The following is a 27,563-nucleotide window of genomic DNA, read 5'->3' on the forward strand; positions in this document are numbered from 1 at the left end:
TATTTACATTCTCCTTAGACAGATATTGTTTGCTTAGTGATGTGTCACCCTGAGAGTAGACAATGGATTGCTTAAGTACAGTATGAAACATAATGAAACTATTTTGAAGGAGCTTTGACAGGGAAAAATACACTACACAAGACTAACACACAACAGATCCTCAGCTTTGTCGTGTCTTTTAACTTGAGCCCAGTCCTAGTAGTGCTGGCACTGCTCTGGTACTTTTTGTTTGCCTCTGAGTCTAAGGGCTTCCTTCAGGGACAGAGATAGAGAAAGCCTTTCTGTCTTGCTTGCCTTCAGGTAGTGTAGTTTGGGGATTTACTATCACTGACCCTGCAGTAAACAGTGTGTGAAAGCAGCTGGAGTATAATCTTATGTGCTGTGGGATCAAAATAGTGGAGCAAAGTTACTAAAAGAGTCACAATAAACGGCTGCCACACCACCTGCAGAGCACCAGCCAAAATAATGAACACCTGAGCAGATTGGAGGCAACTCAATTAACGTCACTGACACTGCCAGTCAGAACATAAAGGCAGGTACGCAGCTTCTGTTGCCCTTTTGTTTCCAAACAAAAGGTTCCCTCACGTATTCAGCCAAGAGCAGGGCAGTCTTTATGAAATGCTAGACAAATAATGATTCATTGTTTAATCTAGATACGCCTGTGTTTTTCATCAGATACAAACTCAATGTATAAGCTCTTTCCTATTAAATTGGAGGGGACTTTGGTAACAGTTGCTCAATAGTCTAGTGAGACTAAAGGGTACTGAAACAAACAAATGTTTTTTTTTTTTTATGGAAGCATTTTACTTGGATTTGTTCTTCCAGATGTCATATAGGACTATTTTAGGTTAGATCTGCAAATTACATGACATGATATATACTCCAGGTGTTCTCTCACAGTATATAATTACACATCACATTTTTTCACCTACCTACTATATTTATTCTGATTGCCCACTTTATACACCTAACATCTTTATAACCAGTAAAATGAAATTCTGCTGTCAATTGTGTGATTCTATCTACTCTAATGTCATTTAATCTTTTTTTCTTTTGTGTTGTGTTGTTTCCCAGGAAGAATCCTCAACAGGTTTTCAAAGGACATCGGTTACCTGGACTCTCTGCTCCCATGGACGTTTGTGGACTTTATCCAGGTGAGTCTCACCTCGGCAGGTTTGGTCGCTGGCGCTGCAGCATGGGAAGGCCATTTCATGCCTGGCTAAACCTGCTTTGTGGTCCGGGTCCCCTAATCTGGAAACAATTACTGTAGGATTACCCGCCAGCGCAGCCCAGCGCCTGCACAGATTTAATAAAAGTGTGCACATAGGCTGAGGGCGTGGCTCCCTCAGTGTGACACAACAGAAGCGGCATCTTCAGAGAATGTGTATGGAGACTAAGCCACTGATTGGGAGAGAGAGAAAGGTACCAGAGAGGAAATAAAGGCCACAGGATGATGGGTCCGATGTGGAGGAAAACAGTGGGGAAGTGAGGGAGGGGGTGACAAGGATGATGTGTTGAGTGGCAAAGAGAAGAAGTGTGAGCAGCAGGCGTAGGATGTGTTTGCAGGAGTAGAGCTGGAAGTGTGGTAGAGGGGGAAGGGGACAGGTCAGTTGGAACAGATCCAGAGTAGGACTTGCCCCTCTCAGCGCAATTCACCTAATGCTCTACAGTCTTATAGGCCTGGTAGCCAAGGGCCACCCTAGTGCATAACCAGGTTGGGTTACCAAATGCCACCTTGCCACCGCGACAGCCATCTCCCACGAAAGCCTGCGGAGATGAGCCAGCTCATGCACCTAGCGCCACAAAGAAGGGAATGTTCGCTGCACAATTCGAGGTAGAGGAGCAGGCGTGGCTCTTTGGTTAGGGCCAAAGAATAGAACAAAGGCGCACTGAAAACGAATCCCCCCTCCACAATGCCTGAGTGATGTTTGTGGCAGATACCCATCTCACAGTAGACAAAAGCCATCTTAAATGCTGAAAGCACAAAAGATCATACGCACAAAAGCTTTTTGTCTGCTTTAGTTTCCCTCATTTTTATAATAAGGTGAATAATGGCTGGAGTAAAATAATAACTTTGCAGAAGGCCCATAGGTCCAACTGAAATGTGAAAGTAGACTAGAACTCACTGTACTTCATGTATGACTTTTCGTCCAATAACCCATATTAGTTATTACATGTGTTATAATGAAATACAAGACACACTACTATTTAAACGATGTTTCTCTATTGCAGTGAAAAATAGCATTTAATAACTGAAGAGTAAACTGTCAAAATAAGACTGGATATATCATGTCCACATTGTTTCTGTCTGTCTTCTGTTGCAGCAGATAGTGGGAAGTGATTGTGATAGTAGACAAAGGTGGCAACCTATGAACAAAACACTGGTTTGTGCAGCTTTGCTGCTCTTGTTTGCAGGTGTCTTTCATGGGGCAGTCTTTAATGCTTTCAGGAAGGAAGATTTTCACTCTTTTTATCAAAGTATTAGCGGCCCAGAAAAGCTGCTGATCCTGACTATTGTTGCTCATTCGCAGAGGGACATTTCCCCATAGTCATTGTTTAAATGGCTGTCAGGGGGGAATAAAGTGAAACTTCATAAACAATGCCCTAACTGGTTTATCTCTCTCTATGGGGAGAGGCTGCTTCTGTGCGGGGATTTGGACCAGAGCCTCCCCCTTTATGGTGGAGTAAGCACTTCACAGCCCCTCAGCACTGCCCCTATACCCGCCTAACAAGGGGATTCCCTCAAACTGGGGGAACCTGGTTAGACCCCAGAGCCCTATTTTTTCACAGGTCTCATTTAGTAGTAATTTAGTGTATTGGGAAATAGGCTTTTCTCTCTGCTCTTTATGGTCAGGGGACAAAGACAGAAATGTCAATTAAAAACACCTCAGGCTTTGGGGACTGTCGGCTTTTGTGTAGACTTGACCTTTAAATCCGGAGTTGCCTCTATTTTCTCAGAAGGGGCAGAGGAGGAGGGCAAGATAATAAGGGGTGAGTACAGGGGTCTTTCATTGGAGGATTTCGTGTGAAGGCTGTTGACCAAGTCACACCACTAACTGTGGGGTCCATAGTTAGATTCACAGGTCTTCTTCACCATCCATGCAAATTCAGTTTGTCAGCATGTGCACGCTAGGACACCAGCTGACAATTACTTTCATTTAAGTGTGACTTAGCCTGGTCTCACCAATGTTAATGGCATATAAACAGTGGCTCATAAATTAGAGCAGTAAACCCTACAGTCATCTGGAGAAAGAGAGAGAAAGAAAATAGTTTGAGAGCGTGTATGAAAAAACTGCATGTGTGCAGTGTGCAGACAGAAACCAAGCACAGAAGACACACGCAAACACAGAGTAAAGATGGCTATTGTCTAAAAACACTGGCGGGTGGTTCGTTGTGTGAGTCTGTATATTGTGGCACATTGTGTGTCAGGCCTTTTCAGTGGCTTTGTGGGATATGAGAACTGCTGACGTAACTGTGAATGCTGTAGGATGGGATTTCACTGGCTTTCTCTGCTTCTTCACCTCACTGGTGATAGAAGAAGTGAAGAATGCAGTGGCTCCAGGCGTTACACAGGTTATCCTGAGAAACACAGGATCCTGCGTGGAAGTATATAGGCTGTACCATAAATTCCTCGTGAGCATTGTTTTATGAGCGTGCCATTGTCTTCTTACACAAGGTGTGAAAATACAAGTGACAGAAAGGTGATCGGCTATACTACTTGTTTTTAATTACATATTTGTCAAATGAATGTAAAAATAAACCAAAACACAAGAAAACAACATTGTGTGTGCTTATGGGTGTGCTTAACTGGCCACTCAGCAATACCACACATGGTCATTTGATGGCGAGCATCGGCCAGCAAAAGCTTCCAGTGTGTGTATGTGTGGTCTCCCATGATGCTGCGGTCCAGCACCTCAGCTGCTCTGACTCAGACATACAGACCAGAGCCAGCGGTTCTTTTAGCCTGGGAACTTACACAACAAAGTCCCAATCTAATCCAGATTCTCCCCTCATGTCAATATGACGCAGATAATAAATTCTGTACCTTCTGTGAGTGACTTTTGTATTTGTGAATTGCTGTTTTCTTACACATTTGAAAATGTTTTTCAAGAGGAAAAGAAAGGAGCAATGACTGAATGAATTAATTTGCTGGACACAAGTGATTTATAGTAGAGAGAGAGAGAGAGAAAGAGAGAGAGACCGCATTTCAGAGCCTTTCTCTTATTTCCAAAATGGGGTTGGAAATCAGCAGCTTGACTGAGCCCAAATAAGTGACTTCTTTTACCTTTTCACAGCACACAAAAGCCTAATCCTAGGACTACTTGAGCCACCAATGTAGACAGCGACTGAGACCACCACAGTATGTGTCAGACCCTCCTCACCTCACACAAAACACATTGACTGCAGCTTTATGAAGTGAAAATGGCCCAGAAAGGGAAAATGTGAAGGAGGTGTCCACAGTCATTTCTCCCAAAGAAAGGCCACAGCATCTGGGCATTTAATGCTAAAATAATCCCAAAGGCAGAGTAGAATGGATTGGGTCACTGCTATTGTTCCAGAGCCCAAGTGGAACAGCCCTGTTTTGTTTCAGTACCACTGACCCTTGCAACTTATTGTGCCACACTGTCACGGAAAAGTGTGGAGTGTAACAAAATTCCAGCGATGACAGAGGGCTTCTTTTGAGGAATTTTCTTTGCCATGCTTTCCCCTCATTTCCTGTTTTGTTTGCACTTTTTTTCCCACTGGCAAATATTGCGCACTGTCAGTAAATAAAGGGAGGATGAAAAAGGGGTTGTATTAAAAAGCGTACTGATTCATTGTGTCCGCAGGGATGTTTAATTAAAGGCAAGTGTTTATTTTCTGCTGCGGAACAACAGTCGCTATCATTGCTGAACACAAATATAGCAATTAACTTCAATTTTCTACATTTATTTGGACATCAAAGAGCTGATGGAATCATTGAGAAAATAAAGCAATTAGGGTCAGCAGAGATCTCAATGGTCTTTGGACACAGCAGTGCCCCCAGTTTGCTTGAATGACTGAATCACATGCGTGCGGTAGCTTTCTTTTCTTGCTAAAGAGCAATTAGCGGTAATTCTTTATTTAAACTGTTTGTATACAAAACCTTTCATCCTTTTATCCACTTTTATGTGCAGCGGGATGTGGCTTTGGGAGGTTTCTGTTCCTGTGTGGTTTCATAGGAGATATGGATGTGGTCTGGGGGGGTGAGGTGTATGCTTGTGGGATCACGTATCTGAGTCATCTGTGTTAGTGTGGGTGGGGGCCACGGTGTTCCTGATGCGGACATGATAAGCTCCAGACCAGGAAAATGGATCACATCAAACGGGGCATTGGCGACAGCGGACCTTGGGGAGCAGGAGGAGGCAAGACTCCTATCTAATAGTTCCTGTTCCTCCTCCTCCTTCCCCTCAGATGACCCCACTGACAGATAAGCCCGTCTCGGACCCTCGTGGCCCCCCGCCTGAAATTGGCCCAATTATAATTTAAATTAACCAATCTGCAAACCTGAATGAGCGGTGTCACTGTGTCGCCAATCAGCAGGTGGAGAGTGAAAGAAAAACAGTATGTATGATAAGACATTTGTTCAGTTAATATTTGATCCCCTCTAGGGAAGGCTGGATAACATGCAGTAATGGCTCATGTGCCACCATCTCACTTTGCAGTCTGGTAGCCTTCCATCAAGGCTAAGATTGAAACTTATGTACTGTGAAATTCTTGGGATCAGTTGTGCTCAGTAGCTTCCTCTCACTGTTTGATTGTGTAGGCTCCACTACAGCAAATGGTTAGACTAGTAATACCCTCTTATCTGAACTGCAAATGGAATTGAGTAGCTTTTCATCATAAAACTACACTGAAAGTGATCATGCTTAAATGTGTGCTTAAGTGCCAGATAACATCCGTAATTAAGGTGCTAAATTAAATTTTCATCTCTCTGGGCTAGTCTGAGACCACTGAAGGTAACAGTACGATCCTAATCTCCACGTCTTAGGATTCATCTCTTGGGATGTGTCTAATTTCAGGGTAGGAGGTTTCAGTTTTATCAGCTATCAATCGAATATGAAATATGTAACACAGTATACCTTTCAGTTAAGAAGAAATGGTCTCTCTCATATTCAGTGGTGGAAAAAGTATTTACATCATTTACTAAACTAAAAGTATCAATATCACACAGTAAACGCAGTGCACCATTCAAAATCCTACTGGAGTAAAAGTATAAAATTATTATCAGCAAAATGTACTTGGTATCAAGTATCAAAAGTAAAATTATCTATATAATATGTCTGTCTGTCTGTCTATCTAGAGAGAGAGAGAGAGATTATAATATAATAATAATCTTTATTTGTAGAGCACTTTTCAAAAACAAGTTACAAAGTGCTTTAACAAGTGTAAAGACAATAATACCCAAAAGACAATAATACAAAAACAATACAAGATAAAAGCAAGAAAACATTGAAAAGACTAAAATACACGTTTAAGATAAATATGAAATAAGTAAAATAGAATAAAATAAAAGGGATAAAATAAAGTCAAATAAGATCGGGAAAGGCTCTCTTATAAAAGTATGTTTTAAGAAGGGACTTAAAAGAGTTCACTGACTCAGCCGACCTGATTTCCTCGGGCAGGCTGTTCCAGAGCCTCGGGGCCCTGACAGAAAACGCTCTGTCCCCTTTAGTTTTCAGTCGAGACTCTGGAACAGACAACAGACCTCTGCCCGAGGATCTCAAGGTGCGTGCTGGTGTGTATGGGACTAAAAGGTCAGAAATATAACAAGGCGAGAGACCATGAAGAGCTTTAAAAGTGATCAATAAAATTTTAAAGTCAATTCTAAAACATACTGGGAGCCAGTGTAGTGAAGCGATATATAGAGAGAGATCTGGAAGCACTAACAACTCAGAGATGTGAAACATGACAAGGAACTCCAACTGCTTTTTGGTAAGGGGCCACAAACCAAAAAGGTTAGGAGCCATTGCTTTAATATTTAGCATTATATTGTCTTTTACTTTATCTGAAAAATAACTAGCAACTAGAGCTGTCAAATAAATGTAGCGGATTAAAAAGTACAGAATTTCCCTGAATTGTCGTATAAAGTAGTATGAAATGGAAATACGTAAGTAACGTACACACAACTAAAATGATAAGTACAATTCTTGAATTAATTAATAAAAGCGTACATTTACACTGTTATACGTTTAAGTCCTTCTGGCATTTAAAATTTTGTTGAAGTCAAGAAATGTTATGTACAATAAATGTTCAAAATAAAAGTGTTTATTTTTAATGCAGGATAGCTCCTTTTCAGTTATTATATATAAAATATTATTGGATTACTGTCACAAACTACTATGCATAACACAACACACAGCAGCATTTTAATGTTGTAGCTGGTTAAGGTGGAGCTAATACTTAATATACTGTTTGGCAGTTTAGTCTATAACAAATCATCACATGTTATAGGTAAATCATATATGTTGTAAATTAACATCTTAATCTGCAAAGTAAAAAGTGCAAAGTTTGCTGCTGAAATGTAGTTAGGTAGAAGTATAAAATGGAAATAATTTCTCCAGAATTTGGTTGGTGGCTGAGTACAGTACTAGAGTACTTGATAATAACCACCACAGATGGGCTATGGTAAAAGCATTTTAACTTTAATATTAATAATCACAATAATACTTTATCAGATGCTTACTTCATTTTCTACACCCAGTGCAGGTGTGGGTGCTTTGGTGTTGTCAGACTCATTGCCTCCAATCCTGTTTAGGCAGCTCTGGTATCCTGGTCTAGATGTGTCACAGAGGCATTAGCACGGCTGATGAGTCACTGTGTTGTTGAGGGCTGTGTGGTTTGAGTGTGATGTATCAGACACCCACAGTGTGGTTCCCAGAGCCCTCTGCCAGTCACTGTGGCCATGGCTGTTGGCTGGCTGCTCTGCCAGGCAGGCATACAGGCCAGAAGTGTTGAAGGGAAAGCCCTAGAGAGCCAGGGATATGAGCGGCAGTGGCCAAGTGGTAAATTCTCACCTGCTACTAAGTGAGAATTAGCGCTGTGATCGTTTTCCTTTCACGCTGTGAGTCACATAACCTCAGTCCCATAACCTGCTGTTACCTTTCTGTATGTCCGTGATGGTCTCACACAAATACGACTGAAAGAGTTTCTCTTGTTTGGCCTTAAGAAATAGGCCTCGCTGCCCCAGTGGTAGCCCACACGGTAGCAGTGGAGCTTTTGACTGTGTTGCTATTTGGTTAAATTCTGCTCACATTTCTCTTCCTATCCCAGGTATTTCTTCAAGTCACTGGAGTGATTGCAGTAGCTGCCATCATCATACCCTGGATCCTTATTCCCGTTGTTCCCCTTGTTGCTGTCTTCCTGTGTCTGCGATGCTACTTCCTGCAGACCTCCAGGGACATCAAGCGCCTAGAGTCTACCAGTAAATTTTTTTTGGCTTTGGTGGGTTGGGCATGTCCATTTGTGGTAAGAGACAAAAGCAGACCACAGGAATGCTAATAGACCATTGAAGAAAGCCATGGTCATTAGCATAAAGGCTAAAGGTGGCGTTGGCCTATGGCTCGGCCACACGCAGTTTCCTCAAGAGACGGGCGTTCATGACATCACATACAAAGGGAAAAATGCCAAGTGGGCATGACTAGGCCATTGCAGGCTTTAGTTCATCTATTTTATTCTGGACTGAGAGCCCAAATGCACATTGGCCAACAGGTTCCATCATCTTAAAGAACAAAAGTTCTATTAAAAAGCTCAGAGGAAACATTTAGGTTTTGCCTTTGGTTTTGTAAGCCTAACAAACAGAAACAAAAGACCACTCATTTGCAACCTTTCCCTAAATCAAACTGTTTTGCGCCAGGTACATATTAAATCTCTGTATGATGCAGTCTACATACAAATGACACTATTGATTACCAAATCACTTTTTCTTTGGCTGTAAGTACATATATTGAGTAGAAAACCTACAGTCACACCTACATAAGAAAACGAAACCATCGGATGGAAGACTGGCTGTTTGGAGCTGTACGTTAGCAGGAAGCAGGAGGACAATTTTCTTCTTCCTTTCTTCCTCTTTCAAGAATTTTGGATGTTATACTTTGTGGTTATGGCTGATACTGCAGCAGGATCAGCAAAGAGAATTGACAGAAGACAGAAAAAAAAGCCAAAAGAGGGACAGTGATAGAGCAAGGGCAAAAACACGAGTCACCGTTGGTCATTCAACAGATGGAGAGAATTTGAAAGGATTCAAAACCATCCCTGAATTCTCTCTCTTCCTTTTACACAGGTATGTAATATGACTATTTAATTTGGCTGTGTACAGTCCATGGAGGTATAGGTCACAGTGGACATTATTATAATACAACTGGATTATAATGTAACATTTTTAGCCTCGCTAATGAGCTATATCTTGCTGTTGGCTCATCATTATGAAGACAGAACATTAGTAGGGATTGTTAATAACTTGAGCTTTGTCAAAAAAAATTACTATTAATGAGCAACCAAATCTGTAAGTTGTAGGCTTACATATAACCTAGGAGTATAAACAGTACTAAAAAAGCGTTTTATTTGTTTCACCATCATCATATTACAGTTGTTAATCTAACATAACCACAAATAGATGACATGACCTCATTGCTATGCATCATGCAAACAGCTGTGTTTTAAAAAAAACAAAAAATTATATTAAAATTAGTGAGGGGTGGTGATGGCGCAATGGATAAGACACATGCCTTTGGTGTGAGAGACCCGGGTTCAATTCCCCACTGTGACCCATCTACCGTTGTGTCTCTGAGCAAGACACTAGTTGCTCCAGAGGCGTGCGACCTCTGACATGTATAGCAGTTGTTCACTTCAATTTTATTTATATAGTGGCAAATCACAACAACAGTTATCTCTGAGCGCTTGTCATAAAAGAGTAGGTCTACACCGTACTCTGTGATGATATTTACAGAAACCCAACAGTTCCCACCAAGAGCAAGCATTAGGCGACAGAGGCAAGGAAAAACTTCCTTTTAAGAGACAGAAACCATGGTTCAGAGTGGGCGGCCATCTGCCTTGACCGGTTGGGGGTGAGAAAGAGAGAGAGGGGGGGGGGGCAAGAGAGGAACAGAGAGAAAGAGGGATGGGGATGGAAGGAGAGAGAGAGAGAGGGGAGGGAGGCAGCCTACACAATATACACACAGAGGTCAGGACAGTCAGGACAGTAAAGGTAATGTTGCTATAGCCTGATTGAAAAATGGTACAGATATTTACAGTAGTGTTTGATAATAATCGTAATGTTAATGATTATAATAACAATAGGACTAGTAACAATAATTGGTACAGAGGTTGTCGAGCAGGAACATGAAGGTAGGAGGTGACTCGCAACCACAGATCCAGACTCCACAGCTCCAGAGCCAGAAACACCTGCAGAAAGTGATAGGAGGAGAGAGTAGAGGGACGAGAAAGCACAAGACTACGGGAAAGGGAAGAAGTCGAGTTAGTAACATGTGTTAATGGGATGAGGTTGCATACATAGGGAGAGAAAGAGGAGAGAGGAGCTCAGTGCATCATGGGAAATTCCCCGGCAGTCTAGGCCTATAGCAGCATAACTAAGGGATGGTTCAGGACTCACCTGAGCCAGCCCTAACTATAAGCTTTATCAAAGAGGAAAGTCTTAAACCTACTCTTAAATGTGGAGATGGTGTCTGCCTCCTGAACCCAAACTGGAACCTGGTTCTACAGGAGAGGAGCTTGATAGCTGAACGCTCTGGCTCCTAGTCTACTTTTGGAGACTCTAGGAACCACAAGTAACCCTGCTGTAAGGTACTATGAGCTCTTTAAGATAAGATGGTGCCTGACCATTCAGAGATTTGTAGGTGAGAAAAATGATTTTAAATTCTATTCTGGATTTTACCGGAAACCAATGCAGAGAAGCTAAGACAGGAGAAATGTGATCTCTTTTCCTGGTTCCTGTCAGAACACGTACTGCAGCATTCTGGATCAGCTGAAGAGTCTTAATGGACTTTTGTCGAGCAGCCTGATAATAAGGAATTGCAGTAATCCAGCCTGTATGGACTAGTTTTTCTGCATCATTTTTAGACAGGATGTTCCTGATTTTTGCAATATTACGTAGGTGAAAAAAGGCGGTCCTTGAAATTTGCTTAATGTGAGACTTAAAGGACATGTCCTGATCAAAGATAACTCCAAGATTCCTCACAGTGGTGCTGAAGGCCAGGGCGATGCCATCCAGAGAAACTACAGTATATCTTTAGATAATGCATCATCGCGGTACTTGGGCCCTAGAACAACAAGAGTTTAACATTAGAAAATTACAGGTCATCCAGGTTTTAACATCCTGAAGGCACATTTGAAGTTTAGCTAACTGATGAGTTTCATCTGGCTTGATCGATAGATATAACTGAGTATCATCTGCATAACAATGAAAGTTTATGGAGTGTTTCCTGATAATATTGCCTAAAGGAAGCATACAGTATATAAAGTGAAGAGGATTGGTCCGAGCACAGATCCTTGAGGAACTCCATGACTAACTTTGGCGTGCATGGAGGACTCATCGTTAACATGTACAACAGACCTAAACCAGCTTAGAGCGGTTCCTTTAATGCCAATGAAATGTTCCAGTCTCTGTATTAGGATATGATGGACAATGATATGAAATGCAGCACTAAGATCTACTAAAACCAGTAATTTTTATGCATAGTGCATTTTTATGCATAATTGTAAGTCGCTTTAGACAAAAGTGTCAGCTAAATGTATAAATGTAAATGTAATCTTTCTTTCACTCTCTTCCAAAACAAATGCACACTCAGATCAAGATCTTTACAAGCCGGTGGAAACACTACTGCTTTTGTCCACAGGGACCGCCAAATTCAACACAAAATGAAAGTTCCTTGTGGTTTCTTATATTCTGAAACTATGTTCACATTAAAAATGTGGTTAAAAGTCTTCAAAACTGTCCTCAGTATAAGAGTAAGGAATGCATTTGGGTTGAAAAATGTCATTGGAGTGTTAAATGCATGGATGGCTGATTTTACAGATGCACGTTTGTTCAAATGCTAAAAAATATGTTTTATATTTCTTTTAGCTCGGAGTCCCGTATTCTCCCACCTTTCTTCCTCGCTTCAAGGCCTGAGAACCATCCGTGCCTTCAAGGTTCAGCAGAGGTTTCAGCAAATGTTTGATGAATATCAAGACCTTCATTCAGGTGAGAATAAAAATAAATTTCACTTAAGGATATGAACCATCATACCCATCCAAAGCCATCCAGACTAATGTTGTTAAAAAATGTATTATCAGCAATAAGATGTATTATTTAATCTGTGTGTTTGTGTTTGTTAACAGCGGCCTGGTTCTTATTCCTGACCACTTCTCGCTGGTTTGCGGTGCGTCTTGATGGAATTTGCTCGGTTTTTGTCACCATTACTGCTTTTGGCTGCCTTTACCTCAGGGATGGTACTGTATGGCCTTTGGGTTAAACATGAGACGCGTTATTGACATGTGAGACATCATTCGTGAAACCATGATGGTAAACTCATGAATGTGTGACTGTATGTATTTACAGGACTTGAGCCAGGTGCAGTGGGTCTGGCTCTATCTTATGCTGTGACACTTACAGGCATGTTCCAGTGGGGCGTCAGACAGAGTGCAGAGATCGAGAACATGGTGAGAACGTTTACATTTGAACACTTTATTGTGATTGGACATCACTAAGCACTATCATGATTTATTCTCTGAAATTTTAGTCAATTTCAATGAGTATTGTAGGACTGGAAGTGCATACATTGTAAAAGAAAATATAAAATAAAAGTAGTAAATTGCTGGAGTACTAATCTAAAACATTAATCCACTTGTTAATGTGTGTTCAATTAACTTTTTACTGAAGCTGTAGTGCTGCCATTTTCAATTGTTTTTCAAGTGATCAAAATAGCAACATTCTTAAATCCGAAATCTGTCTTCACATTAGTATTGTACACATCTACATGGTCCATGGAAAAATTGCCTTGTCTTTTGTAGATGACATCAGTGGAGAGAGTGGTTGAGTATGCAGAGCTGGAGAGTGAAGCACTGTGGGAGACGGACAAACAGCCTCCGCATGATTGGCCCAAGACAGGCTCCATCACCTTCGACAGAGTCAACTTCTCTTACAGTGCCAGTGAGCGTTTGGTCCTAAAGAACCTGACTGTTGTCTTCAAATCCAGAGAAAAGGTTCTTGTCTTTATTCCCACCTGTGCATGCCCACTGGTGCACAGCCCATGACATAGGTTAATATGCAGCTAGTGTAGAAGGTGTGATGTGATTCTTTTTTATGTGGCATTATTCTCAAATCAATTATTGAAGGGACACCATATTGTGCTGCTGAATCTTCAGCACTATACCATTTGTGATTCATGGAATACATACCATGTAATTAAGACTGTTCAAGTGGATCCATTTGTGCCCAATTTGCATTTTGAGCTACCTGACGGTGACAACTGTTTATTCACTATAAAGAGAGGGAGAGGCCGAGGGAGAGGGGCGAGGGAAGAAAGGGAGGAAAACAGAGTGAGATGGTTGAGGATGATTGAAATTGTGTTTAATGCAGAAGGTGTATTTTGCATGGCTATGGTTGGCCAGGGCGGCTGATTTCACAATGGATGGGTTGATAAGTGTAGACGCCCTGACTCTGACAGCCCATGGGAGGGATCCTTGCCACATGCCATGGGGGTGAAAGGCTTTGTGCATCCCGACAGTTTCCCTGACACCCTTTCACAAGGAAACCTGCACCCACCACTTGCAGAACAAGATCCATTCACCCTGGCCCTCACTACTGCACATAGTCATATCAAAACACACCACTCACTACAACACCACAGTTTACCTTCCATTGTAATGGCATGTTACTTATCTCCAAGATCAATGATAATGCACTCCTCACTTTTACCTTTCCTTATGCTATAGTTAAACTGTAACTGCACAATATTATTAATTTTGACATCATTGTGTTTTTTCTGAAATAAGATAGGAAAGGTAATGTGATAAGCTTTTTTTCTTATAGTTTGATTAGTAAAAGCTAAAGAAAGTGTGACTGATCCACGCTGACCACTTCCTAGTGCATTATGAGACAGTTATTTTGAGTTTGCTCAAATTAAAATAACCTTCATTTACATCGGGAAGTAGTGTGGTGTAAGGGCCCGATTAGACAGAGCACGCTTTGCAGGTTGCACTGATATTTTGTTAAAGCGTGCAATGAAAAGTAAAAGCAGCTGGCAGCATGTGTGTGTGTGTGTGTGTGTGTGTGTGTGTGTGTGTGTGTGGGCGTTTTTTTGATTCCCACATAGATCATTTTGGAAGGTGCTTAAAGGACCAATATCGTTCAGGGATGAAGACTTGTAAAAGGCAGATGGATTTTTCTAGTAATCTCCTCAAAAGTCTGCAAATATCTTTACAGCAATCTTAACATCCTTATGTTGAAAGAGCAAAATTCTTTGCTTGGTATGTCCCAAGATCCACTGTCAGTATTAACCAGTATGTGGTGGGCAAGGATCATACTCTTACTGCCTGCCCTTGCTCCCACATGAGCAACTTTTTTTCTCTCACAAATGAACAGTCTCTTGACCACTCCTCATTTTGTGTTGAGTAGCCAGAGTTGGAGTTGTGGCTAGGTAGATCAGGTAGCTTTTCCTGGGGTCCATGTGTCATGTCCGCTGTGACATGAGAGGATCCAATGCAAGCCCAGTTGGAGTTCATGGTATGATAGGAAGCCCCTTCCTCCTAGTGGGATGCCTATGTCTGGATCATGAGAGCCACAGGCTTGTGTGTCTAGGATTTCTTTGGCACAGTGGTGTAGCCTTTTCATTGCATGCATCCACATTTCTATTTTACAAGGAGGGTGCTGGTTCTGTCAGCAGTTTAATCATGTCTGTGCACTCTTTGCTGCAGCTTCTGCAGAAGAGAGGTCTGTCATATTCTACTGTTACAGTAAATGTGTCAGTGACATCCTCTTGACACAAGGGGTTTGGGGAAAGATTGTTTTCTTTTCTGAGATGTTTCCTACAAGGACCAGGTGAAGACATCCAGTGGTGCGTGGTCCAGTGGTGTGTCCTTTCTGTGATAATCGCATGTGTTTCTCGAGGCCCTTTTAGTGGGAACCGTTACAGCCCAGTGGACAGTTCTCTCTCAGTTTGTTATCTCCACCAGGTGTAAGCCTGGAGGGGATCATGTGTTTGTGTGTGTGTGTGTGTATATCTGTCCGCAGCTAATCTCGCATAGTACCCATCAGCCTAATATTTTCTGTGCACATCTATGACTGTATGCTCAAGGTCCTTTTGTGGTTGCAGCTATTTACAATTTTTGAAAACGTATTTTAGTGACTGCTCTGTTTTATACCGCCATTGACTGCTGACCTCTCACTTCTCTTAACCGGGCGGTAGCGGTGCATAACAAAGAAAAGTTGGCCTCATCTTGAACTGGAGCATCTGCACATTAATTTCATACCCGATATGTTATGATCCACTAAAGTTAGGCACGATACAAGATTAATTGATTGTCTGGAACCAAATGGAAATGGTGTCAACAGTGGAACCACCAGGCAAATCAGTACTTGTTCCACTGAACTGGGCTGCTGGTGCCACACGCTGACATTACATTGCCACCTTTTGTTTAGCCGGGGGTTTACCAACAATACTGCTTGCATAAAAAAGAACCACTGTGTGTGCTTCATAACATGCCACAGAGAGGATGGAACAATGCAATTTTTTCTCTTTGCCCGTTTAGGTGGAGGGAAAGAAAGGATCAAGTTCAATGATCCAGGATTTAAAATAACTTAACACATTATTAGATGTACAGAATGGGGTTTGTCTGAATGAGGCACCAACACTTGGGTGTACTGAAACAGCACTCTAACAGTAACTCTCTCTTTGAGCCAAGGCATAATCTGCATAATCTGGGCGCAAAAGCAAAACAGGTAGGCCTTCTTTAAGGTGGCTAAAATACTTTTTGCTGCTGACTCTGTCCAGAACAGTACATTGCATAGCTTCAGTGGGAAAACGCTGACCGCCATCTACTGGAGGTACCTATGGATACAAAGGATTGTGAGATGACACTTTAATTCATATTACAAAAAATCATAGATGTGTTACAAAACACACCTATGATTAATTAAGAGACTAAATACAACCCCTGTTGTGCCATGCTCTGTGCCCAGATAAGGTGCTGTTTAACTAGCAAAATGCATATGGTCCATGCACTTCAGACCATGAGATCGTTTAAAAAGGGCCTTATGTGTTTAATATGAGGTCTGTGTGTTTAACAAAGCGGTACATGGCATGATTCAGTTATGCACAGGTCTTACTGGGGGGACACTGGCCAACTTATGACATTCCCAGCAACCTCAGCTATATTTTGTTTTTAGTACTAATTAGCAAATGTTTGAATGTAAAAATAAGAACGTTTTTGAATGAATGACAGGGCTGCATTTTTTCATGCAGGGCTACTGTCGGGCCGAACGCTGCTTTAGTACTCTTACATCCTGATTGGGTGGCTTGTGCTGTACATGAAATACAAAGATACAAAAAGATGGGTGGTTAAGCCTGTGGAGCTTATAGAGCCTTGTTTAATGGCTTCACCTGTTATCATAGCACTAGAGTAATATGGTTACCAAAAATTCAACCTACAGACATTGGCATATGCAATGTGTGAAACTGTTGGACTATGAATTGAGCACTTTTATAAAATATAGCACACTTAAAATAGCTGCCTTGAATCATAAACAAGCAAAAGGTCCAACACAAAATGATACAGTTCATAAATAAAGTGACATGGGTTCACTTGATGCCATGTGAATATGCTTATTTAATGATACAATCAAGATACAATAGTATGTTTATCTTAAAACATTAAAATAAACAGGCATTTTCTCCAATATCTGCCAAAGTCATGTAACTATACTGTCAAAAATAGTGATTTGTTATCCTTAGCCATATGACATGTTCCCTCAGTGACATGACACAGTAAATACTAGTATGATTAAGGAGCATGATAACATTTACTCTTTTTTTGTGGAATTTTACAGGTATTAAAATAGTTCTCATCTCTCCACTGTAGGTTGGTATCGTTGGACGTACTGGTGCTGGTAAAAGCTCTCTGATCTCGGCCTTGTTCCGGCTGGCAGAACCTGAGGGAAGAATAATGATTGATGGTTTTCTGACTTCGGAGATTGGTCTGCACACCCTGCGCCAGAAAATGTCCATCATCCCACAGGTGCCCTTTTTAAATTACCCTCACTTTCAGCTGTTGTGTCTTGGCACTTGAAACTGCATACAGTAACTAATAGAAAAATTTGAATGAAATTAGCAAATATATTAGATATATTAGAACTTACACAGCAATTCAACTTTCAGTTGATATTATGCTGCTTTTAATGTTCTGCTCTCAGTCCTTTTCTAAAACTGCTGGACTTTTGCTTTCGATAGTGTCTGTGAGGTTATTTGATTCCTTATGATTGAGTAATGGCAGATGAACACTGGTAAAGAAAACCTACGTGCTTTTTTATACGCCTGGCTTTTAAAAAGCTAAAACAAGTGAGGAGAATTACAGTCATCTCCCAGGGGATTTCTGAAAGTGAGACAAACGGATGCCTTGAGACAGTTTAACTTTATTTCCGCTTGTTGAAACTGATACGGCATTAAGAAAATGCCAGCCTGCGGGTGAGTGTCAGCAGAGTGGAGGGAGGGGAGAAGACTCCCACGGCCTGTACTGTGAAGAGAGCAGTTCCCCATCCCTGACAGAGGATTAGCCCTCTACCCCCCAAACATGGGAAAGCTGCTTATAGAAGAAGTCTCCCCCATCCTCACAGCCAGAGTCCCCTTGTACTCCATCACTTTGCCCAAGTCTCAAACATTTCTAGGGTGCAGCCAAGATGCCCAAAAACAGTTTCATTAATGCTTTTCTATGGATTTGATAGGTTTCTGGCAGTGCTACTACTTCAGATAAAGTTTTACTTCCTTGTCCAAACTAGTTTGAGATGGATGTGATGTGTGTTTGATGTGATTTTGTTTACTCTTTCTGTCTCTCCTAGAGGGGAGACTTGCACAAAGTGGCAGGTTAGGAGTCAGAACTTTAACTGCACACCCATTTGTATCATATACTGGATGGCATTTTCATCATAGTCATGAAGTCTTACCAGCATTCAGACGAGTAGAGTTTCTCTGTATCATGCTCTTAGTTTCACAAACTTGTATAGCGAGGAGTCTCTTGGATTTACACATATTCATCTGAAAGCCTTTTTATTTTTCTGCTAGATGTCAGAGATAAAGTGATATTCAGTCAGCCTTTCACATGGAAAAAAATCTTGATATAAATTGCTAGTTGCCTTACCTTTTCATGTGGAATTTTGAGAGTGTGATATGTATACTATACATTGCCAGTGAGGAGTTTCATATTTTGCCACCCACAGATTTGATTATGATAAGCTTTTATTAGCATATGGCATTAAAAAAGGATCCATTTCTGTTTCTATTGAATTCTCAGGAATGACTTAGTAAAAAATGAATTTTGTGGCAAACAGAGGGCTTAGAATTGGTGGAGCACATAATCGGTCTATGGAAAGCTGTGCTTGAAAGCAGTTTTTTGACCTAACATTGAATCCTCAATTAAAGTGTGTCATAAAACTAGTTTGAATTGGGACTTCAGCTGGCTTAATGACAAGGTGGTATTTTGGTGACAGAAGGAAAAGCTCATTGGAAGTAAAGAGGTGGAACATTTTCTAAGGTACAGGTAGCAGGGATGAAGTCCTGGAAGCTTTATTTTTTTCTGGATGAAAATTGAGCAGTTAGTCCTGAGTTTTCTGACCTACATGAAGGTTTGTTGAGACATGATTTTGTATTTGAGGGGCGTGTGCTGTATGTGTACACTGTACAAATCTGTGTGCTGACACACATGAGTGCATGTGTTGCTCTCAAAGCACTGGTTTTGAAGCTGGCCTGTAACAGAGCAGAGATGAAGGCGTGGATAGTGAGTCACATTCAGACTTGTAGTTCTGTAACCTTAACCCAGGACACTTTTAGCCTTTTAGAACCATTGTGTATTTTACTCTGGCTCCTGGTCTAATCTCACAGTTGCCAAGTGAACATTTCCTATCTGATTTGAGGTTAGATTCATATCTCGAGTAAACTGGAGTTATCAAACTGCCTTGACTGGAAGTCTATCAGTTTTTGTTATGGACAGTTGCTTGCCGCTCTGTGCCACCTCCATTGTTGTGATAGACTGTCACATCTCATTAAAGCTTTTTCCAAATGCACATTATACCTATTTATGTGTCATAAATTCAGTGTTACGTTTCAAAAGAAAGCGCAGCTGTATTTGTTTACTGATAAAACAACGCGGAAATGATGCCATATTAAAGTCTTATCTACAGCAGGTCTGTGCCATGAGAGGCAGGACAGTCTCTTTATAACGACCCGGGAGAGTCCTGGTAAGCATTCAGTAAATCACTTAAACGTTGGAGCAGGATTTATGAATAAATATCTGACCTGACACGAAGAGATGCCGGCTTGCTCCTGTTTATCAGGTTCACCACAAACAGAGTGGCATGTTGGAACAGTGCCTGTGGACTTGCGGGCTCGTTCCTCTGCACTATAATAAAGAGCTTTATTTACTCACTTAAAGATGGCTGTGTGGCTGAACCTTGTTACAGGTGTGTGGCTCACCATAAATACATATCTTGGACATCCTAGCTGTCTGAGATCTGAGGCTGTCCTTTCATGAGGGTAATCAATTGATGTGATAACCCCGTTTGACAGCTAAAGCTGTTACTTTTGGCAGACATTTTGTTATTATTCTTCACCAACACCAGTGCACAAGCTCTGGTTTTCTAAGTAAAAAGATCAACTTATTGAAGCATAGTTGGCCAGTGCATTGAATAGAGCTCCTGAGTGTAGCAAGCCCTTTGTGGACATCTTCCACTCAAACATAGCCTAGCAGTGCTCTATAAAGCTTGTCTTAACCCTTTCATACATCTTCCCCCTTGTCATTATCTTAACTGGCCACGGCCTTCTCTTTCTATATCCATCTATCCACAGGACCCAGTTCTCTTCACGGGCACCATGAGGAAGAATCTGGACCCTTTCAGGCAGCACACAGACGAGGACCTGTGGAATGCACTCCAAGAGGTACTCCAGCGTGGCTCTGAATGATTCCCCCTCGCCCGGCCCAGGGGGGGATCCCTCTGTCCCCCTGTACAATGCTGCCATTCAGCCTCCCTGCTCGCCACAAGTCATGGGGGGAAATCCCATTAGGGCCATGGGGCCCAGCTCAATGTGCGGCTTGTAACTGGGAACCATTGAAATTGCTGGGGGAGATGTGTTTGGGCAGTCAGGCCAACCAGGATGAAGGCTCCCCCCACAGTGAAGGGCTTCAGCTCCTGGTCCTGCCTCTGAATGGGTTTGGTGGCCTGGATTAAAGCTAGAGGCTGGCCACAAGAGAGCACTGGCCAAGGTCATCAGTGGACCTGGCCCTGCATTGTGCCAGGCGGTTAATGGGTGTGTTTGGATAGCTCTTTAAAGACATCCCCACAGGAAGCCTTTATGCAGGAGTAATGAAGGGTTGGGGCTCTGCTCTCCCTCTCTGCAGGTGCAGATGAAGGCCGTGGTGGAGGACCTGCCCAATAAGCTGGATACGGTGCTGACTGAGTCAGGCTCTAACTTCAGCGTGGGCCAGAGGCAACTTGTGTGTCTGGCCAGGGCCATCCTCCGGAAAAACCGCATCCTTATCATTGATGAGGCCACAGCCAATGTGGACCCAAGGTCAGGAGACACTTGAGTCTACAAGTAAAATATTTTATGTAAATGTATGATATTTTGCATCAATATTTGAACAGTCCTTTGCACATGTGGCTCGTTTTCTGTAAACTAGTGCTACTCCAGATTTTTTATCTGGGTTTAATAAGATTGTTGTACCACTCCAGAATTGTAATTCAAACTGAAAATATTCCTAAAACAAGTATGTATGTCTACTACACAGAATGGCCGATAGATCAGAGCATCACTGCACAAAACCAATAAATAATCAAAAGCTAATAGTGCCAAAACAATTACACTATTAGCATGACAACAGTCAACAGTTCTCTGTTGACTAGCAGATATAAATGTATATATGATATAAATCCTGTCCTGATATTTTGAAACCTAAACCTAACGTTTAGTTAGATTGCCTGTCTGTCCGGCAGAGAGCAGCTGTGCACGTGTCACTTGAATCGGGTTGTGAGTTGCCAGGTTGCGGTGGCTGATGGGTTAAAATTGTAATTGTCAAACCCGGGTAAAAAGTGGAGTGTTGGCAGGCCTGCAGTACTACGAGAAACATATGCCACCTGTATTTTCATAGCTATAAAAATTGCATCTCCGTATTGAGGCTAACTTTCCCTCCCGTAGAAGATGATCTGGATTCCAACATATTTATCTTTTGGTCAGCTAGCCAAGTTGTTAATGTTGTTACCTTGGCAATGCTCTTGATGAATTTGGGGGGGCGGAGCTTCTGACGGAGCACTGAAGGAAGGGGTGTATTGTTTGGCTGTATCAACAGTCTTTCTCCAGAATCACTGACTTTCCCTTTAAGGATCTGTGCAATCCTTTGGTTTTTTTTCCTACTACTGCACATACCTCTGCTGATGAGCCATTGTTCTGTGTCAAGTAAAATCCCTGCCCAAGGGTCTATAGGAAGAGAGTTTTTTTGTGCTGAGGTGTTGTGTTCCCTGCTCCTTTAGAACTGACAGCCTCATCCAGCAGACTATCCGGCACAAGTTTCAAGAGTGTACAGTCCTCACCATTGCTCACAGGCTCAACACTATCATTGACTGTGACAGAATACTGGTAAGTAAAAACGCAGTAAATGTCCGTTGTCCAGCACTTCAGTCAGTAATTTAAATGAGACCACTAATTTAATGGGGTTGAGCAAACAATAACCTGCTAGAAGTTCAGCGATTTTAGTCCTAACATTTTGTATTGTCCCATCACAAACTTTAAGAAACCCTCCTCCTTTCTTCATCAGCTACAGTCTATTCAGCTCTTTTTGTGTACAGTATTTGAGGTATAAAGTGAAGTAGCCTGCAAAAACATGTACTTCATATTCACTAACACCAATCAATCAAACACACCTGAGATTCAGAGCTTCCAAATAAATCTTTCTCTTTCTTCTTTGCAAGGAGCCTACTGTACAATATTTTTCACAGTTTTAATTCACTTGCCCTATTTTGCAACAGCTGGGCTGATTTCTCCCTCACAGCATTCCCTCTCATTGAGCCTGCGCTCGTGCCCCTTGATCTTTGGCCCTTTCCTGCTACTGCCTGCAGAGGTGCCAATTAGTGCCATTTGTGGCAGCGTTTGTCAAGCGTCTGTGGAGGACAGTGCACGACCTGGTGGCTGCTCGGTCACTGAGAGGGTTGCTGATAAAAGCCAAATATCACGCAGCGGGGACTGTTTCACACCTACACTTGTGTTAAATGCCCCCGGTTTGTTTTGCACTCCTGGAGAACTAAATTGGGGCCCACCTGAACTGCCATGTCCAAATCTTAAGCCGTGCCATTTTTACATGCAGAATGTTTTCTAAGATGCAAACGTCTCCTAGTATCCTGCTCCTGAACTCCTTAATTATGACAGCAACTGCAGAAGTCTCCCTTTCATACTAAACACTCCCTGTAACTGGGCTTTAGCGATAACAAACTGCTCATTACCGCTGTAAAGGGATTGAGCTTGTTAAAATTTGTCTGTAATATAATTGTAGTCTTTTCCAAACTGCTTGAATTGGCACTATTCGTTGTGTGGTTTATATAGCATGTGATGACACAGAAATTATGGTAATTTTCTAGAGCATCTTAAAGGTGCGATTGTTGGATTTGACTGAGGACCACCCCTGAGCTGCTGAAATTCCAGGATAAATACATGGATAAATCACTGATCTTCAGTCTGTCAGAGTCAGCGAACTAGACTTTCACACTGCTAACAGGCTACGGTCATTGTCCGGGGCCCTGTCGAGCAGAAACAGGCGCCTGTGTTTGCTGTTGCATGAGTCATGTAAAATGGATGGTTCCATTTGTGCAGAGAGCTACTGTTTCCCCATTCATCTTGCACTGTCTGCAAGCATCACTCAGCAGTGAAACAGCTGAAATGTCAGTTTTCCCCAAAGTAAAGTATACAGGCGGTGGCACACACACAAACACACACACCCTGCATTGTATGTGTGATTGCAGGTTCTGGCTGCCGGAAGGATCCAGGAGTATGATCAGCCATATGTGCTGCTCCAGAACCAGGACGGGCTCTTTTACCAGATGGTCCAACAGACAGGTAGAGCTGAGGCCGCCTCGCTGCTGCACACAGCCAAACAGGTAACCACACCCACCTTTGTCCCAGGACAAGGCTGTCACTTAATAGAGTCCTGTCGTGGCACACTAATCCCAGACTCTATTGCTCACCTCCAAAATAATACAGTTAAGCAAGAGGAGATGTGCATAGCCCTGACAATGCAAAGACACTTGATTACCATTTTAATTTAAAGTGCCTACTTGGAGCATTGCAACACCATAACATTAATTTCAAGAGAGAAATTGTCCCTTTTGTAGATTAACATCCTCTGATTTTATCAAAGAAACTCTCTGTATAATCTTATTTCAATAATGTAATTTTGAGATCATTTTAGAGATGATTCTAGAAAAGCAACGTTCTTTGCACTATATCTATTTGGAAATATTGGGTTTAACTTCATCGCGATTTGGGATAAACTTTCTATGGGGATTACTGTAATAGAGAATGTCCATATTTTTTCCCTGTAAAAATTCATTTGTGATGTATTTCCCCTTCAGACACTGAACAGATAAGAGTCGGCTATTCATTGTTCAATTCCATTTTATGTGCATCTGTCTGGGACTACAGATACCATATTGCAACTTCAAACAGGTCTTTGTGAAATAAGAAAAAGTAGGCATCATTTCATTTTCTCTCTGTCCCTCGCACAAATTTATCAGCAGAACTGTATCTCCTCAGCCAGAGGAGTGAAATGAGTAAAATACTGATTTCAAAGACTCAGCACACTGTGGTATTATTTGGTATCGTCTTACCCTGCACACTGGCGGATTGGTAGTGACATTGTTCAAGCCCTTACGTTTTCCTTTCTTTATTGTAGGGTGCTCTCCTTAGATCAGATTGCTGCAGCATCCATAACTGTCTAGCACCACTTATTAAATACTGAGATGGTCCACATGTTGTGTGTCAAGTTTCTATAGTTGTCAGTCAAGGTTTAAATACATTCAATAATCTGATATCAACCTCTAGCTCCTTTGTCCATGTTGAAAGTGAATCCCAGAGTAGACAGTATATTTCATTCTGAGGCCAACCTGTTTTCACCTGTTTTGCCTCTTTTTCACCAACTTTCTGCTACTGAAATCGTATGTCTGTCAGAGCCTCTTTGTATTAAGAAATCAAGCATTTTGTAGGTACTTTGAGCAGACACACAGGTAAAAATGAACTTAAATTAAACTAATCATTTCAGTGATTATACATTTTTCCCTTGAATTTCACAGTTGCTTATAAGGCTTAAATAAGCCACTTTTGCATGCTTCAGCGGGTGACAAATCCCTTCACCTAGCTCTGACTGGATCTGTCATAAATCAGACCTTAACAGATCGTAGCTTAGATTGGACTATGTGCTTGTATTCTGTGACACTGCTTCCCTGATACGCTTCCAGGTTTACATGAACAAAAAGCGAGTGACAGAAGTGCACTGTGCCAAGGACATCTGTGTCATCTTTGAGACGTCTCTTTGACAGTTTGGAGAGTCGCTGTGGCCCTCACGTTTGCCATCACTGACCAAATCTTTTGCCAGATATACTTAGAATCCTTACTGTGAATTAAAATGTCTTTAGATTCCCAGCAGGCCCCTAGCATAGTATGTACTGCCTTGGATAGTGATAGTGCTTTGGTCTGGAACAGAAAAGAGGCAAGTATCTGAGGCAGGATGTGCCTTTATTGACAGCATATTACTGCATGGCTGTTTATTGATTACACCCTGCTATGATTATGTATGTGTGTTCCGGCCTCTTGGGTAGCTTCAATCCTGCACGGGTGCTCAGATGTGTTAATCCTGGTGCAATAAATTATTGGTGGCTTAAATTATTCTCTTAAGGCAAACATTGTTTTGTAGGACTGTGGTCTTTTTATTATTTGGAAAATGCTTGAAAAGACAAGGAGAACCTGAGAGCAGACACCAGCGCTTTCAGTAATTATTGTGCCTTAATCAGACTATTGATTTATTTTTTTTTTTTTGTAATTGCACTGTTTTCATTGAGTAGTCTTCTAGCACTTTGATGATAGTGGTTTTATGTCTACCTCAGCTCTTGTCAGGAAACAACAGTAAAGTTTAAATGTATCAGGCCATGTACCGGCGGTGACTAACACCAAGAAACATGGGACAGAAGTTTAAAGTTTATGGCCTCTGAACAGTGTTTTCCAGTGTAATATCAACTTTCTCTCTTTACTGTTTAGATAAATGGGCTGTTATTACTTTGAAAAGTAGCACTTTTTACTTTGGCAATAATATTAAATTTAGAATGACTATTTATAGCTATGTAACCATTTACAGTATTTTATATATCTTTGTGTATGGGTTTATAACAGTTTTGTTAAAGGTAATATTTCATGGAGTATGCACTTAGTAGTTGTTTAGGCATAAATAGGTGATACAAATGATCACTTATAATTTACAGCAAATGAAATTCAAATAACATACAATAAAACAGTATTGATCGAGTGTGTTAGTACTGTCTTCATTTTGCGTTTGAAACATTGTCTTGTCTTATGTTACACTGAGTCACTAACCATTTCCCACTGTTGCTCATCCTATATTCAGATGTCTGAATGGTGTGTTTGCTTCAGGTCAGTGGTTACAACTAGTCTTAACCAAGATGCGACAAATTGGTAAGTGGTTAAAGAAAACAACCTAGTGATTATTTTGGTGAGTAAAGTGAGTCAAGTTTCATGGTGGTAAAGTGGTGTAGCTATTTGCTCTTGTTATTTTAACATGTCGGCAGTGCAATATCACGATTAAGTTCCAATTAAAATGTAATTTTGTCATCCCCAGTGCAATTAGAAAAGAGCAGTTTAATATGCCTTCATACAGACAAGAGCAGAGCCGGTGATTACACATTCAAAGATGGCTGTCGGTAAACACTTAGCTTGGTATAAAAGACACTATTTAACCAGGCCCAGATTTGGACATCAGTTCCTTTAAGAGCTGAGTGATTTACACAATTCATTAAAGCCAGTGAATCTTCAGCCAGTGTCATATTAAATGGTTACTTACTCTCAAATAGCCCCTTGGGAGTTGAATTGTTGGCTTGCGAATAGATTAAAGTTTACATTGAAAAGAGAAATTGAATTCAGAGGTAATCAATAGCATAATGGGCCAGTGAGAGGAGCCTGCTGCCTGAAATGAAATTACCATATTTTTAATCTTAATTTTCCACTCTGTTTATCTGACAGTGTGGATGTGCAATCCAAACAGATAATGAGAGAGTGGGATATTGACAGTGGGGTCCTCTGGAGTGCTTGTTTCAGTGATTAAACGCTGTGATCTGTGATTACTTTGTGTCGGGTGTCAGGCTGGCGGCCAGGGCCCAGGGAGACACAGGCACATAGCAGCTGGAGCATCATGGGTCTCTGAGGTGCTAATGCACCTGACACAGCATTGACAGCATTCGAAACCCTATCAGGGACTGCACCACACGGCAGCTGCCACAATAGGAATACTCATGGCACTATCTACATCAGAGTCAGCACATATCCTCTCTGCTCTTCCCTCGATAACAGCCAACACAAGAATGGTGACAACAAAGTTTGCACAATAAGTATTATTAACCAGATACCTTCCTACGTTGCCCAATAATAGCACCATTTTAAGACATATCTGAATAGGTGTGCAAATAGCAATGCCATCAACATAGTGCTGATATAGCTTTAATAAATAAATGTCTGAGAAACCTGCTTGTCTACACAATGAAGTTTAATCCCAAAGAAATAAAACACAAAATAAGAATCAGCACAATGTGTTGGCAGTGAATGAAATGATGAATTCACACTGTAGCATTTAGCCCATCCACACTTTGAGAGAGAAGTGATACGTTGGTGCTGATTTGAGGATGTGATGCATGTTTTATGCAGTTAAAGATGTTTTATTGTCAGTTGAGAGACGAATAATGTAACAAGTATCTATAACAGCTGAAAGTGGTGTAAATTGTTTAAGGTTGTTTTGTTATGGGCCAATAAACAAGTAGTCTGAAGGCCATTTTGGGTTGAGGAAACAATGTTTTTTCACAAACTTTCTGTTATGCCAGCATTTTCTTTTGTGATGGATACTGCTGTTTGACAAATGGAAACAAATTGCATGGTGCAGGCGCCTGAATGGCAGGGAGTTGGGGAGTGTCAGACTCGGTGCTGAAAGACGATGAAGCGAGAGCCTCAGGTTTTTGTGGACGACTCAGACCTGACTGATCCCGGCATAAAGTACTTGTTGAAGAGTAGGAGAAAAGG

General features: G+C 41.5%; 1 protein-coding gene across 5 annotated transcripts in view; it reads left to right on the top strand.

Moving 5' to 3' along the window:
* LOC123974012 (ATP-binding cassette sub-family C member 4-like) overlaps positions 1-25,669 on the top strand; it is a 40,130-nt gene extending 14,461 nt beyond the window's left edge. For 2 of the 5 annotated variants that reach the window (XM_046054428.1, XM_046054429.1), the window contains exons 20-30: positions 1,075-1,154; positions 8,293-8,443; positions 12,101-12,220; positions 12,358-12,468; positions 12,578-12,678; positions 13,030-13,221; positions 17,098-17,253; positions 20,073-20,162; positions 20,623-20,795; positions 21,752-21,857; positions 23,234-24,107. In XM_046054428.1, the coding sequence (XP_045910384.1) occupies positions 1,075-1,154; positions 8,293-8,443; positions 12,101-12,220; positions 12,358-12,468; positions 12,578-12,678; positions 13,030-13,221; positions 17,098-17,253; positions 20,073-20,162; positions 20,623-20,795; positions 21,752-21,857; positions 23,234-23,536 (1,583 nt within the window). In that variant the 3' untranslated portion in view covers positions 23,537-24,107. Of the gene's footprint in view, positions 1-1,074; positions 1,155-8,292; positions 8,444-12,100; positions 12,221-12,357; positions 12,469-12,577; positions 12,679-13,029; positions 13,222-17,097; positions 17,254-20,072; positions 20,163-20,622; positions 20,796-21,751; positions 21,858-23,233; positions 24,108-24,724 lie in introns of those variants that run through there. The other 3 variants (XM_046054431.1, XM_046054432.1, XR_006825751.1) reach the window with 3 other exon arrangements.
* Positions 25,670-27,563: the final 1,894 nt, after the last annotated feature.

This window comes from Micropterus dolomieu, linkage group LG07, assembly GCF_021292245.1.
Source record: "Micropterus dolomieu isolate WLL.071019.BEF.003 ecotype Adirondacks linkage group LG07, ASM2129224v1, whole genome shotgun sequence".
Taxonomy (NCBI): Eukaryota; Metazoa; Chordata; class Actinopteri; order Centrarchiformes; family Centrarchidae; genus Micropterus; species Micropterus dolomieu.